General features: G+C 40.2%; 2 protein-coding genes across 2 annotated transcripts; both read left to right on the forward strand.

Annotated features, from left to right (window-relative positions):
- Positions 1-495: 495 nt before the first annotated feature.
- klb (klotho beta) lies at positions 496-5,539 on the forward strand. Its single transcript, XM_005719960.1, has 7 exons — positions 496-504; positions 889-1,575; positions 2,380-2,893; positions 3,002-3,270; positions 3,372-3,628; positions 3,800-4,731; positions 5,118-5,539. The coding sequence occupies exons 1-7, from the start codon at positions 496-498 to the stop codon at positions 5,537-5,539; spliced, it is 3,090 nt and encodes a 1,029-aa protein (XP_005720017.1).
- Positions 5,540-7,940: 2,401 nt separating this feature from the next.
- ube2ka (ubiquitin-conjugating enzyme E2Ka (UBC1 homolog, yeast)) lies at positions 7,941-14,093 on the forward strand. The gene is made up of 7 exons (XM_005719900.1): positions 7,941-8,320; positions 8,903-8,996; positions 9,155-9,213; positions 9,326-9,408; positions 9,734-9,833; positions 12,464-12,592; positions 12,692-14,093. The coding sequence occupies exons 1-7, from the start codon at positions 8,258-8,260 to the stop codon at positions 12,764-12,766; spliced, it is 603 nt and encodes a 200-aa protein (XP_005719957.1). The 5' UTR covers positions 7,941-8,257; the 3' UTR covers positions 12,767-14,093.
- The last annotated feature ends 1,341 nt before the right edge of the window (positions 14,094-15,434 follow it).

Raw genomic sequence — 15,434 nt, forward strand, 5'->3', positions numbered from 1 at the left:
AATTGAATATTGTCTTATAAGCCAGTGTCACTAATCCCACCTGGCACAGTTTGATCAAATCCTAAAAGAACACTGATTTGATTAGAAGCTTCTGGCTGTAAGAAAACAGAAAACAGCCTGTTTTTTCAGCGTCACAGTGTAAGATTATCTCTTATTTAATAAATGTGTCAAAATGTGCCGTTGCTGATTTGTTAGAAAGCTGAAATCCCCTAATGCAAGTGATTACAAAATACAGTGTGTGTGTTTGTAATGTGCAGTAAGTCTTACTTATGAAGCTAAGATCAGAGTACAAGCTAATTATTGACACAAATGTTCTTTACAGCAATCAGCATGTGCCTGAGAGCTCTGAGTCAGTCTCTATGCACCCTTTGAAAGATAGCTCACTATTATCTTTATTAGCTGTGTTGAATTATGACTCTTTTTTTTTATTAATTTGGCTGAGATCCAAGAATAATCAAGCGCTTTTTGAAGGACGGGTTAAATTAATCAGCCGGAATGGCCTCGGTAGTAAAACAAGTATGTGAGGACATGAGTCAACCTTTGTATGTGTGAACGTTATGTGGTAGGGAGGGGTTGAGTGGGAGCAGAAGTACACTGGGAGTGAGAGATAGGGACGCAGGGTGTCAGATGGAGAGCGCAAAACCTCGAAGCTTCAAATGTTCCACTCTGCTCGCTTTGATCACTTCAGCCTCTTCTTCACCCACATTATGGATCTCTTATCAGTCATAAAGGAATGCATTATTTTCAAACGTGCGCTGACGGACTGACATCAGCTGTCTCATTAAGGTGGATTTTGGAATCAAGGTAGAAACCTTCAGTATGCTGAACCAGCCCAAATGTCACTTCCTCTTGTCTTCTCTCCTGTTTTCCTTATATTCTTGGAACAAGGCAACCTGCTCTCTTGGGAAGGGCAGGGATATTTGGCAGCAGCCCCAACCGGATCCCACACTCAAAGGGCAATCTTTTCTACATGACACCTTCCCTCTAGGCTTCCTCTGGGGCTCTGGAACTTCTGCTTTCCAGACAGAAGGAGCCTGGAACCAGAATGGGAAAGGTGCCTCAATTTGGGACAGTTTCACCCACTCCTCTGTCAGTGGCAGCTTGGACAGAGAGGCTGCCAATGTGGCAAGTGACAGCTACAACAGATGGGAAGAAGATGTGAAAGCATTGGAGTATCTAGGTGTAAGGTCATACTCTTTTTCTCTCTCCTGGCCCAGACTCTTTCCTGATGGAAATGCCAGAGGTCAGCCCAATACTGCTACTGTGAAGCATTACAGCTACCTCATAGAGAGGCTTCTGGAAAAGAAAATTGAGCCCATCGTCACTCTCCATCACTGGGACCTGCCACAGGTGCTGCAAGAGGATTATGGAGGCTGGAAGAACGAAACTATGGTGGAACTTTTCGAGGAGTATGCTACTTTTTGTTTCCACACTTTTGGGAGTCGTGTTAGGTATTGGCTCACAATGCATAATCCCTACCTGGTGGCTGTACAGGGATACGGGACAGGAGTCCATGCTCCTGGAGAAAAAGGGGGACCTGCCACCTCTCTTACTGTGGCACACAATCTGATAAAGGTCAGTTACACATGGGGACCTAGCAGATTTTGTCAAATTTCTCACAAGTATGTAATTTTTACTCTTCGTGTTCCTCATCTGTTTTGGTTGCAACGCCAGCGATATGAAGAATATCTCCAGTTACAAACATACACAAACTGTGTAAACTTTGAACTCTCACAGCTTTATCATTTTACGATAGACAGTGAATCTGTATATTGCTCGAGTGATTTTAGGTCAGAGGACAGTGAAGCAAGAAAGCCCTGATATTTCATTTTAATACAATCAAATTGGTCAGGGCGTATAAAACTAGTGCAAACAAGTGCAAAACCTGGCTGCTTGCTTTGTTTTTTTTTGTTTTTGTTTTATCTCCTTGATGGCTCGTCAATTTTATTTATATTGATAGGCTTGTGATAAACACGACAGTTAAAGAGACACTGCGGTCAAAGTCCACCACATCAGCACTTGTCTACTGGAGAGAAATGGTGTGTGTCAGGAAGTCGGGGAGACATGCCTCATTAATAATCACTTTCAGTTTACGCAAACAAGCACAGATGGTGTACCTGCAGCGCCCAGTGAGCAAACAAAACCAAAAAAATTTCAAATAAAATAACCATTTATATGTAATTGTTTTCATAATTACTCTCTTACCTCTCATTTTCCCTCTCCTTATCCAGAATTAACTATGTTATGTATACCTGTGCTTTTCATAGAGACACAGTAAATTTTGCTGAGTCAAATAAGTTTATTTTACAGTGAATATGTTCAGGAAAAAAAACAACAAAACTAAAAACATCACACTAATGTGTCTGCTGTTATTTCCAGGCTCACGCTAAAGCATGGCATGCCTACAACGCCAACTTCCGCACAACTCAGAAGGGTAAAGTGTCCATTGTTTTGGGCTCCCACTGGGTGGAACCTCAAAGAGGCAAAGCCATTGATGCAAGTGCTGAGCTCTGTCAGGAGTCAATAGAGGCAGCACTGGGCTGGTTTGCCAGTCCCATCTTTGGTGATGGGGACTACCCAGTCTCTTTAAAAACCAAGCTTGGGGCTCTTCTGCCTGCATTCACCCCTGAAGAGAAGCTCTGGGTGCAGAAGACAGCTGACTTTTTCGCCCTATCCTTCGGGCCTAACAACCTCCGTTTGGGGCAGAGCGTAATCAGCTACGGGCAGACGGTGACCCCAGACCTAAGACGACTCCTGGGCTGGATAAAGCTGGAATATGGGAATCCAAGTGTCTTAGTAGCTGAGGGAGGCTGGTTCTCTGAAGCCACTGTAGGAAAGGAAGACACAGTGGGCATCTATCTGATGAAAAGCTTTATCAACCAAGTCTTGCGAGGTAAGCAGAACGCTGGGAAGAACAAATAAATATGAGTTAGACAATAAAGTCATTGAGACACAAACATTTGTCTATCTTACTCTATTATTACTTTGTTTTCTTTCATAGCCATTAAGCTTGACGGTGTACGGGTGTTTGGATACATGGCCTGGTCTTTAGTGGATGGATTTGAGTGGAATTATGGGTATAGTATTAGACGAGGCCTTTTCTATGTGGACTTCAGCCAACCAAACAGAACTAGGAGCCCCAAGAGCACCGCTCAGTACTACAGAGAAATAGTTAATGATAATGGCTTCCCAAGTGATGAAACCTCGCAAGAGGTGAAAGGCTATTTCCCCTGCAACTTTCACTGGGGTATTGCAGACTCCACTTTACAGGTAACAAGACTTTATGATTATCAGCTATGGAAGATGTTCAACAATGCTCCGGACGCCTAAAGAACACATTTTAATTGTATTGTTTTGTTTTGTTTTTGTAGGTCAACTTCTACCCTTTCTCCCCACAGTTTACTGACCCTCATTTGTACAGTTGGAACTTGACAGGTGACGGATCGTTGCATCAGGTCCCAGGGGTGAAGCTCCAGACCAGGCGAGCACAGTGCACAGACTATTTGGCTATCCGTGATCATCTTAACCTGCTGGAATCGACAAGGGCATCTCACTATCGCTTCGCTCTAAACTGGTCTCTGATTTTACCCCAAGGAGACCTCTCTAATGTAAACACAGAAGCTCTGAGGTAAAGATGCGCACACACACACACAGTGACAATTCAAATAACACAATTCATGTTATACCTGTAACTTTACCTGAGTCACACCCCAGTTATTGACAGAGCAATTTCGATTTCATACGCACTTACTTTGCCTGAATCAGTCTCTCTGTGTCTACACTCTTTACTTTTACAAAGGTACTACCGCTGTATCGTGACCGAACTCAAGAAGCGGGATCTCGAGGCTCTTGTGGTTATTTATTACCCAACACACCGATCTCCAAATCTGGGTTTACCTGTGCCGCTGCATGCCTCAGGTGGTTGGCTCAATTACAGCACAGTGAACGCTTTTCAGGAATATGCAGCACTTTGTTACCAGGAGCTGGGTCCCTGGGTTCAGAACTGGATCACTATTAATGAGCCAAACAGACTTGTAGACGTTTATTCGAGTGGGGAAGACAAGCATCTGGCAGCTCATAACCTTCTTCTGGCTCATGCAAAAGCCTGGAGGTTATATGAGAAGGAACATTACAGTCAACAGCAAGGACTGGTATCGTTAGCACTACATGCTGACTGGGCCAAACCTGCTAACCCCTTCCTGGAGTCACACACAGTGGCAGCAGAAAGATTCCTTCTGTTTGAACTTGGTCGCTTCTTAGACCCATTGTTGGGGACTAGACGTGAGGAGAAGCACAACATGGGGGACTACCCACAAGAAATGAGAACGTATCTAGAAGAGAGAGCTCGAGTAATGGGCCTTCCTGGATCTCCTCTTCCTAATTTTACTGAGACTGAGAGAGAGGAACTGAGAGGGGCCTTGAGTTTTATCGCACTAAACCATTTTACTACCCGTTTGGTCTCCCCGCGTTCCCACACACAGGACAGTTTTCAGCAGAAACCACCTCCTGATCATGACTGTCTGATTCTTTCTGATCCAACGTGGCCCTCTTCTAGCCTGCGGCAAGCTATTGTGCCATGGGGCTTGCGTAAGATGCTAAAGTGGGTTAGCCAGAGGTATGATGGAGCTATACCTATCATTGTCACCGGGAGTGGGATTGACGATCAGGCTCCTGTTGAGGATAAACTCCGGCAACACTACCTAAGGAGTTACCTGCAGGAGGCACTCAAAGGTAGGGCAAACATTTTAGACAATTTTCTACCTCAGTCCAGGATGTGTTGTGTAACAATATTTGGCAAGAATCAAAATAGAGTCTGCAGTGTTCAGGATGTTGAGACAGAGATACAGTTCCACATGTGATACAGGCTTAATGACCTTATTGCTTCCTACTATAAAATGCTTTATATACTGAGAAACCATGAAAACCATAAAAGCAGAAACGAGGGACGAGGACAAACAGTGCCATAAAGGCCATATTGCCCTTTATGGCACTGCCCTTTATGACTCACCTGTATTTGCACATGGAAGCAGTGTAGTTTTCTAACACAATAAAAGCCGTGTTTTTTAGATAAAGTATACATCTTACTTTTCTGTTGTTATATTTCTATTTCTTTGCAGCTTACCATCTCGATGGAGTCAACTTGCACGGCTTCTACGTGTGGAAACTCCAAGATCGACACGTACCGCAGTATGGCCTCTTCACCTCAGCCCAACACCAATCCAAAGCCAAAGCCTCCATTAATGTGTACAGAGAAATCATTGCTCTCAGCGGATCCCCTAACAATGACTCAGTGCAGCCCTGCAGGTTTAGCGAGCTGCATGAGCCTTGCTCTATATGCGCATGGATGTTCACAAACAAAGCAATGCTGGTTTTTGGGGGGTGCCTCCTAATAACAGCTGCAATGCTGGCAGCGCTAGTGGTTTTTGTCATAGTCACCAAAAGAAACCAAAGACATGGCAGAGGAAAAGCGAAAGTTGGGTTGAGCAGGAGGAGAAGAAAGGAAGGAGTGTGTTTGTGTCCACCTGGTGTAAAGCGATAACACTAGGAAAGACTGACTCATTCGTGTGTCATAAAAAACCCTGTGGCTCACTGACTGGGAAGGGCAACGACTTGTGTACGCTCCATTTGTGTCTGTTTCTGCTCATGTGACGAATGTGTGATTAGTTGTGTAAAATGTAAATAAAAGCAGAATGCAATGATTTGCAAATCTCATAAGTTTTATTCACAGCAGAGCACAGGAAATATATTAAATATTTAACAGTCCATTAAGATCTAGAAATCGAGAAGACCAGCTGTTCATCATTTAGGAGAGGAATATTGTCCCATTCATGTCTGATATAGCATTGTCTTGCTGAAATATGCAAGGCATGACGTCATCTGGACGGGATCATATGTTGCCATAAAACTGTATATACCTTTCTTGTTTGATGGTACTTTTCCATACGCACTAATACACTTTCATACCATATGAGATGCAGGCTTTTTAAACTGAGAGCTGACAACAATACAATACTATTGGATATGTGAAGATCACGGGTCTTGTCTCTTGCACATAGGGATTTCTCCAAATTTTCTGAATCTTTTGATGATATGTAGTATAAATCAGTAGATATTCAAAACTTTATGTATTTTACCTTGAGGAAAAATATTCTGAAATTGTGCCACAATTTGTAATCACAGTTCTTTTCCAGAGTGGTGAACTTCTACCCATTTTTACTTCTGAGAAACTGCCACTTTAAGATGTTCTTTTTATATCCAGTCATGTTACTTAACTGTTGCCAATGAAGTTAAACAGTTGTATCATGTTTCTCTACCTGTTTCTTAGTGGTACCACTTATTTTTCCGGCCTTTTGTTGTCACTCTCCCAACTTTTTGGGACTTGTTGCATTTTCACAAAATTGTAAAGTGTCTCAGTTTAAACGTCGGATATTGCCAAATCATTGCATTCTGTTTTTATTTACATTTTACACAACATCCCAATATTTTCAGAATTATTTTTTGTGAAGCTATTTTGTTTTATTGTTTCTACATATTTAAAAGACTGTAAAATGGCAACAGATTTAATGACTGTTGCAGTGAGAAGCTAGGGCATGTGTGACTTTTTTATAACCTTACGTAAGTGATTACGTCAGCTCTATGTTTTATAATAAACAAATATGAGAAAACACACCAGTGCAAAACATCTTATAACAATAAAATCTAATAAAAACATGATCTCAAATCACCAATCAGTTTTATAAAAGTGGCTTTCTTTTCATAAGACAACAAAGGCATTTATTATAACATGTTTTTTTCATAGACTGGATGTTCATGGGGCAATGATGCCCCCTAGTGTGACTGTTTGCAGGTATGATGAAACACTATGAAACACTTCTCTGTTATTTGTTTAAAAAACATGCATATTTCTCATGTGTGTCCTGTGATAAAGCAGTGTGGCTGCAGAATGGGGTTTGTGTCTGATTGCTGCACAGCGCAGTTTAACTGACAAAAAAGTCACAAAAGCACAGTGGGGTACTTTTGGTGTTATTATATATATATACATACATATACAATATTATACATGAAGATTAAAGATAAGTATTCCACCCTGATTACAGCATTTAGCCATGTTAGTCTGTAAAGGTTTGCTGATGCAGATATTTAAGACTATAACATAGTAGTTAATTTTGATCTGATTTTAACTGGGTTTTAACTCTTTTCTGAAGATATAATGAAAGTCCGATTTGACCAAAACGGAGCATAGCATTTTCCTTCTCATTAATAAACATATATTTTTTAATGTTCCTATATAAAAATCACTTCTTTTTTTTTTTTTAAATAAAAGATGTAACGATCTTGTTTCTGATAAATTATGGTACTAGGTACTTTGGACTATTCGTTTGGCTCATTTCAAACAAGTTACATTTGACTGATTGGTTTATAACTTTGTTAAGTTTTGAGTTATTAGTAAAAAGAATATTTTCGGTCTTCCTCAGATGAAGTGACAGCTTATTTTCCTCAAGCCAAATATTAAGAGATTCTAATTCCTGACACAATTTGATATCCTTAGGATTTCTTCCCACTAACTCTAAAAGCAGAATTAGAATACAGCTAAGCAGGATCACATCTGAATGGCCACAGTGGCCTTTTAGTTGTTTCATTTTTGTTTTTTATTCTTTCTACACTTTTTCTACGCAGATGTTTGTGTCGCCAAAATGCATAAGAGCTTTGCTCTGATCATCAGATGAAAACACCTCCTCATTTCTGTAATGTGTTAGAGGCAGTTTTCATACTGCATGTGGTGCTTTAACAGTAATAGTTACCAACAGCAGAGTTGTCAATTTTGACTAAAAGGAAGTTATCACATTTTACTGATTAAATGTAACCGTAAATGCATGCCCCCCACGAACACCCTAATATATTCATTGTAAGCCGATGAACCAATAGCAGAAGGGATTCGGGATGGCAATACTGATCACATGACCCCTCTCCTCCAGACTGCATGCAGTTTGGTATTAAAATGTTTTCAGTAGCCCCAACCATTGTGTTCTTATACATTTGAGATGACAGACAGACGTTGAGACATTTTGGCGAATTATAACTTTGTATAAATAGCGAGGACTGACGGCGCTCGGCGGCCAGCAGCCTTCCTGTTGTTATTTTTCAGAGTGTATTTAAAACGTGCAAAGGTACTGTAGGCAGAGCAAGCTAGCTTTAGCTTACGTTAGTCAGGTCGGACGGCGACGAGGCCCAAGCCGGACGGGAACACGGGTGAGCCATGGCTAACATCGCAGTTCAGAGGATAAAACGGGAATTCAAGGAAGTGCTTAAAAGTGAAGAGGTGGGTTGTCATGTTTGCCACTCGAAGCTGTGGCTTTAATTCTTTTCTTTCCTCTTTCCGTGACTGCGGGGGCTGAATGAGAGTGACGCGTCGCTGGCTCAGCTGTCAGACTGCTAATCACCGAACTGCTAGCTTGAGCTAGCAGCCTCGCCGATAGTTATTAATACACCACAGCGTGGAAGATAAAGCCAAGAAATTAACTTTTGCTCCAATTTGGAAGCATGACCGCATTAAATCATCCACAACTTCTTGTTGCTAGCAGTACTCGGTAACTTACCATGCCTTCTGTGATAGTAAAGCTAATCGGGATAGCCATAGCAAAGAGTGTAAGGTGGTGTCCGCATGTTTTATTGAAGGTGTTCTTTGCACATTTACCCTGTACAAGCTCTTCCCTATTTAGATTAGTGTGTATATCAAACCTAAATCCAAAGGATTTGCGCAACAAGTTGATCAACTTTAGTTAACGCTTGTGGGGGGTGTTAACTTGTGCTGCATAGTCTTGTTTTATATTTGGTGACTTAACACCTTGCGTTTTCCTTTTCTACTTAAGCCATAACGCACATTTGGTTTTCCACCTTTCAGACTAGCAAAAACCAGATAAAGGTGGACCTGGTGGACGAAAACTTCACAGAACTTAAAGGAGAGATAGCAGGGCCACCTGACACGCCATATGAAGGTGAGGAGCTTTGGGGGACACGCTCTGGGCTCTCGTGAATACATGGCTGCATAACTTTTGTGATATTTATCATCACTGAGAAAAGGTTGATCCTGAAGTCTGCCAAACTCTTTAAATGCTTGAATTGTTCTCTATGATATCCCCTTATTTTCTTCCAGGAGGTAGATATCAACTAGAAATTAAAATCCCAGAGACGTATCCATTCAATCCACCCAAGGTATGTCTCCTTCTCATACAGTATGAAATACTCTTGAAAGTATTCCCCTCAGAAGTTCTCATTTACTGTAAGAATCCAGCAATGCTTTTCTTCTGCGTTTTTCTCATCTCAGGTTCGGTTTATCACGAAGATCTGGCATCCCAATATCAGCTCAGTCACAGGTGCAATATGTCTGGACATTCTTAAAGACCAGTGGTGAGTAAATGTGCTCCAAGATTCTTGACATTCTTCATCTGTCAGACATCCATTATGAAATATTTTGTGAAATTTAAGGCCAACTGCAGGTTGCTTCTAATGCCTACATGATCAACAGTTGAAATTAGCACAAAGCTTTTGGATGGTAATTTTGGGAAAATGACTAGATATAAATAGGATTAAATAAAAGATTGTTTAATGCATTTTTTTTTTTTTTTAGTCATAATATTTAGGCCTTCTAAGAAAACTTGCAAGTGTCAGAGGCCACGGTGTATAGGTACTATGAATAGTGGTTGCTTTAAAAACTGCGTGCATGTCATTTCAGGGCGGCAGCTATGACACTGAGGACAGTTCTCTTGTCATTACAAGCCTTACTGGCAGCCGCAGAACCAGATGATCCACAGGATGCTGTGGTAGCTAATCAGGTGGGTGTGTATTTATGTTTTCACTTCTTTTCCTGCTTGAACATGATGCATCTCTACTAGCAATTGTTACTAAATATGTATTCACATGTATACCATACTACAGACGTGCCTCATAGTGACTAACAGTACTACAGTATTGCTGTAATCTGGCTGATATATATGCAGTATGTTATTTATACTGAAAATTGAAAAAATGTGGGGTCATTGTGTAATTTTGTAGCGTTCTATTTAACTATTTAGCTACGTACTTTGAGGCCTGGTTGATTCTGCACCTTCTGATCACTTGCAGTGCAGAGTGTGTTCAGAATATATCAGTTTTGTTTTTAGCCACTTGTGTTAGCTTTACAGTTTGAAGCCCTGGATTCTTCCCTCAAATACACAGTTTGGTGTTTTCTTACTGGTTGAGCAATGTTCAGTGGTATACCAATACTGCATGTAGGTTTAGTTTCTTTTTTGGTTGTCATAGTAAATAAAGTTTGCTACCAAAAACAGAGTATTATAAAACATGATCATTTTGGGAATACAGTCAAAATTTTAAGAAGAAATGAAATTGTATCCAGAAAAAGTCAAAATGTGGAGATTTCTTTTTGTTTATGTGCTGAAAGAAAATTTTGTGTAACTGATTCTGTAATATGATTTCACTAACTCTCTAATCCACCTTGTAGAGGGTATAGCAGCCATGCTCTAATCTCCACATATAGGCTTTGTTTTTTCTCAAAATGGTATTTTCTTAATGTGGCCCTAATACTCTGTAATTTACTGGGATTTTTTAGAGAAAAGGAGGGGAAAAAAGGCCTCCCAAGCCCTTGGACTTTACATTATTTTGGCTTTGTATCAAATACTTTTATTCTTCCCATACAAGGTAAATGGCAGCCAAACCCTGTAAAACTTGGCAGTTGATCCCTTCAAAGTTGATCGCAGTTATTTTTTAAGTGTAGGAAATGCATTATCCTGCGATCCTGTGAGAGGTTAGTGGGCAGTGTCTTGTCTTTTTATTTTAAAAGATTTCATTTTCTAGTAATCAGTGTAGCAATGGCATCCAGCCTATAATCTTTGGAAGGTATGTTCCTTCACCAGCTATTCCAGTTTTATAGTTAACTTAGTTAACAAATGCAATCCTACTCTGAGCACATTACTAAACCTACTGTTACTAATCACTTGTACAGTTAATTTATCCTTTGGTGAACAAAATGCACTCCAATGAGAAACAAAGTAATGAAATGAGGTTAAATAAGAGGAGTGGTATAAATGTTTTTGATATGTATATCACAACAGTGAGTTTTTCTTTTTTAAGTTTACACTAAAAAGCGTTTCAAAGTTGATCGTCTCTTATAGTACACCAGTTTCAATGGCAAAGATTAATTTCTGTGATGTACAGTAACGGAAGTATCAGTTCCCTGAAATTGTTTATGACTAAAGAAAACTTCTAAAGTGCATCTGGGTAAACTTTCAAGAATCATATTACCATGTGGGATAGGTGACTCGTCAAAGCGTGTTAAAGGGATATGAATGCGCTCCCTGTATGCATTTTATTACCCGACCCATCTACCAGCCACAATTGCATCAAACGATTTCAATAATAATCATGTTTTAACATTCACCAGACGTGAAGTTTGTGGTCTTGTTTTTTGTTTTTTCGATTTTATTCATGAGATTAGAATTATTGTATTGCTTGAAAAAAGCGTGACATACTGCGCTGCTTCATCATGACTACATTCCTGCCTCCTTCACCTTTGCACTGTGGTGCATACTCGAATGCTTCTATTTTGATAGAGGTGCTTAACCTTCAATTTTGAGGAAGTGGAACTGGCAGAGAAAGAAGTCTAGTAAGCAGAGCTGATGGCAAATGATTATGCTGGTGGCCCTGGGAGACATAACTTGGTGATTGTCAGTACACACACCTAAAAGGACAAGCATCCTGATCATACTTCTGCTAACCTAAATCGACTTTAGAAACTGAAACTTCATAGCTAGGGACCTGGCTCTCCTCACCAGCAACAATCCTCTACATGTTAGTTGGATTAGCTTCAAAGAGAAGTTGTTTTCTTGCTGTTTGAGGTAAATGCTGAAAATGCATTTTTGCAAGTATTGATACGGATCCTCTAGAGAGCAAGAGATAAATGTCCTCACCATTGTTGGGTATTACCAAAAGTTTCCAATCCCCCCCACCCCAAAAAAGAAAGAAAAGAAATTGTATTAACAGGAACCTGCGTCTAATGTCTTATTCACTTAGCAGCTTCGTTGTTAATAGTTTATAGTGATGCGAAATCTACACTCTAAATTTCAGCTGAATAATGCCTACACAGCATGGAAACAGAGCGCTTGGCAGAATTGGCTACCTGGCAAAGTACAGCTCTACCACTTCCTCTGGCCCTGAATTATCATGTTAGTAATTTGTTGTGTACAGAAGAGTGACTATAGCACTAGCCCCAAAATATATGTTAATTGTGACACTGAATATTTAATTTCTTAACACAATGCCAACATGGTGCTTTTTAAATGTTTCAAATCTAGATAATTCTTCTCTTGGCATTGATGACCTATATACAAGAGTTTCTGTTATGGAGGGTGGTGTGCATTATTTTAATTCAAATGTAAAGCTGTTTTTTCCATTTGTTTTTACCGCGCAGTACAAGCAGAATCCAGAGATGTTTAAACAGACAGCGAGACTCTGGTCTCACGTCTACGCAGGCGCTCCCGTCTCCAGTCCGGAGTACACACGCAAAATAGACAAACTCTGTGCCATGGGCTTTGAAAAAGTAAGCGTCTCGAAATCTTGTCTCTCCTGCTTTGAATCGCGATGTGAAACTCTCGCAGAATAAATCAGCATGTGTGACTGGTTTTGTTTTCCTCCGCAGAATGCAGTAATAGTGGCATTGTCGTCGAAATCCTGGGATGTGGAGACGGCGACAGAGCTGCTGCTCAGTAACTGAGTACTTCTGGCACCTCCTTCATCTTCCACTTAATCCCAATCTCTCCTTCCTACCAAACACATCCTCTCTCTCTCGAATTCCCACTGTCTGAAGGCGTCTCTTCCCTTAATGTACCCTCTGTTTTAAAGTGGACTCCTCACATCTACACTCGCCCTCTTCTCCAGCCCCGCCTTTATCCCCTCTGTGTTTCATCTCTCATCTGCACACGTCACCATCTGCTGTACAACACTCCAATCAGCCGCTCTGTGAGCTCTTATCTCTGGTTTCTGAATTCATTCAACATTCCACTCAGAGCTACAATCAGAAATTCAATCACACCTCACCACCTTTGAAGCAAATGCCAGACTTAAGACCCCGCCCACATCCGCCAATCTCCCAGCTCTTACTGGCTCTGTGCAAGAAGCAGCTGACAGCAGCTTATCCTTGCTTATGCAGTGCATTTTACTTTAATTTGTGAAAACTTTGGTGGGAGAGAGTCAAGCCATTTAGGGGAGGGGCTCTTTTGGACCTGGTCCTGATTTAACGCACATTTGGGCTGTTTTTTCTGGACAAGGATTAAGCTGAGATTCTGAACTTTTAAATTGGAGACTCGGTCAAAACTTTCTTGCACTGTTTCCAAACCATACCTTAATCCCTTCACTATCCCAAAATAAAAACGTAGTAATGTTGGCGTCATTTCTAACAGCATAGATTGCTGAACAGAGAATTTATAATTTGAGGTGTAATATTAGGATTTTGAGAATGAGTTACTGGAAGTATCTAATTACAATCATAGACATATTTGTTTTATTGTGGGAGTTTTCAGGGCAATAACAGTGCTTTAATTGGACATAAAATTGAGGGGAAAGTCACAAAATGCAACAAAGTAAATGCAGAATGCGTGCATCAGCTTATTCCGTGTTCTAGAAATCAGTTCATCAAGTGTCAAAAGGTGTTCACACAGTAGCCATATTCATTTTCATGCCATGTTTCACCCTCTTCAGCTGTTGGCAATTGACCCAAAATCCAGGCAATCTTCAGTTACTGTCCTCACAACCTGTTCTTCACTTGGCTTACTTCCTTTCTTCCTTTACCCCCACTTTTTTTTTTTTTTTTAGAAAAAAAATCGTGTTTTATTTGGATATGACTTCTACAGGAATACATTTTGATTCTTGTTTTTAAACGGAGAGAAAATAAACGCATTCAGCAGTAACACAACCTGTCACAAGTCTGGATAAAAAAAAATGGTTCAAAATGATAGAAAAATATAGCATCAACCTACCTAGGCCAACAGATAAAATGTCAATGATTCATCTGTAAATAAAATATTGAAGTCTGTGTAAATTAATCCACCCTCTGTCCTTTCTGTGTTGCCTCTCTCACGCACACCACTTGACAGTAATGTGAAGTTCAGTTTTAATGGATTTTTTTCAATCATTTGTGGCATTTTGAACATTTCTTTTGCTTTGTGTGAATTTGAATAAAAACTAGACTGAGGCACTAAAATTGCTATACTAATGTCATATAATAGAAATGTAATTACAGGGATTCAAGTTCCATACTGAAATTCAATTTTCAGTGTTTTGGGCATTAGTATTAAAGATCATTTGTCCTTGCTCAAGAAAGTAAATTTTCTGTGCAGTCAGGTCTTCAACGAGCAAAAGGATGCCGGAATTCTGATAATATTCAGAGCCTCTTTTTCATAGTGCAGATAACAGGTGGCCTGCTTGGTACCATGTTGTGCCATGTTGAACCTATCCAAGAAACCCTGGCAGTAATCTGAGGGCTGTTTCAGCCTGCACATTTGCACCACAAAGACAAGAAAAAAGCAACCTCTGATATTTGTATTGTAATCCAAAGGGGATATTGTAGATTTAACTGTACAGCATTCACTGCACAGTAAACCAGCCTCAGGCATCCTAAATAGCCAAAGCTCATTTTCTATCCTTTCATTAAAAGCTGACGTGTCTCTCGCATCTACCATCTGGAACTTTTTATAACATCCCCTAATCGACGGAGCCGATCTAATCTGAATACGTGACACCGAAATAGTATGCTTCCTGGCTCAGGTAATGGCACTGAGATAATCATTGTGTTATTAAAATGACACAAAATAAAGTAACTCGCTGCCTTATTAAAGTCCTGAAGGGTTCAAAGCGGCTGATTTCACCGCAGCTGCGTCTCTTTCTGTCAGCCGTTCTGCCATAGATGATGATCGGTGTAATATTCAGGTGCATGGGAAGCAAAAGGCCTTATTAAATATTTTATCATGGCAAAACTAAAGCGCACAGCTTTTAACATCCTGACGCGGTGTTTCAGCGAGTTAAGAGTAGTGTTTCCACTGTGAGCATGTACTTGCAGCAGAAACTGCAGGGGTTTCTTTTCGTGGTGTATAAAAGCCCTGTGCTGTGCTTTGTGTGGCTGCCATCTTTCTGGAAAAGGGCCATATTGCATCAAATTCCAATAAGACATTACCAGTGTGATATATGAAGCTAAAGGAAATCCCTCAGCTGTAAAGTGAAAGGTGACACTTTGTTAATTGTGGGGAATAGATGCACACTAACAGCACCCCAATCACAAGCATTTCAGGAGTGTTATAATAAACATACATATTTTTCTCTAATTAATGATGAAAAATGTATTTTTATATTTGTATTGTAAATAATTGTTTAAATTAAAATGAGTATGC

Source organism: Pundamilia nyererei, unplaced genomic scaffold (genome assembly GCF_000239375.1).
Source record: "Pundamilia nyererei isolate P.nyererei 1_Seehausen unplaced genomic scaffold, PunNye1.0 scaffold00001, whole genome shotgun sequence".
NCBI classification, from domain to species: domain Eukaryota; kingdom Metazoa; phylum Chordata; class Actinopteri; order Cichliformes; family Cichlidae; genus Pundamilia; species Pundamilia nyererei.

Coding starts and splice junctions, on each gene's coding strand:
- ube2ka (XM_005719900.1), top strand. CDS start 8,258: ATGGCTAACATCGCAGTTCAGAGGATAAAACGGGAATTCAAGGAAGTG. Junction 8,997..9,154: donor ACCTGACACGCCATATGAAG/GTGAGGAGCTTT, acceptor ATTTTCTTCCAG/GAGGTAGATATCAACTAGAA. Junction 12,593..12,691: donor GTGCCATGGGCTTTGAAAAA/GTAAGCGTCTCG, acceptor TTTCCTCCGCAG/AATGCAGTAATAGTGGCATT.
- klb (XM_005719960.1), top strand. Junction 3,629..3,799: donor GTAAACACAGAAGCTCTGAG/GTAAAGATGCGC, acceptor ACTTTTACAAAG/GTACTACCGCTGTATCGTGA. Junction 4,732..5,117: donor CCTGCAGGAGGCACTCAAAG/GTAGGGCAAACA, acceptor ATTTCTTTGCAG/CTTACCATCTCGATGGAGTC.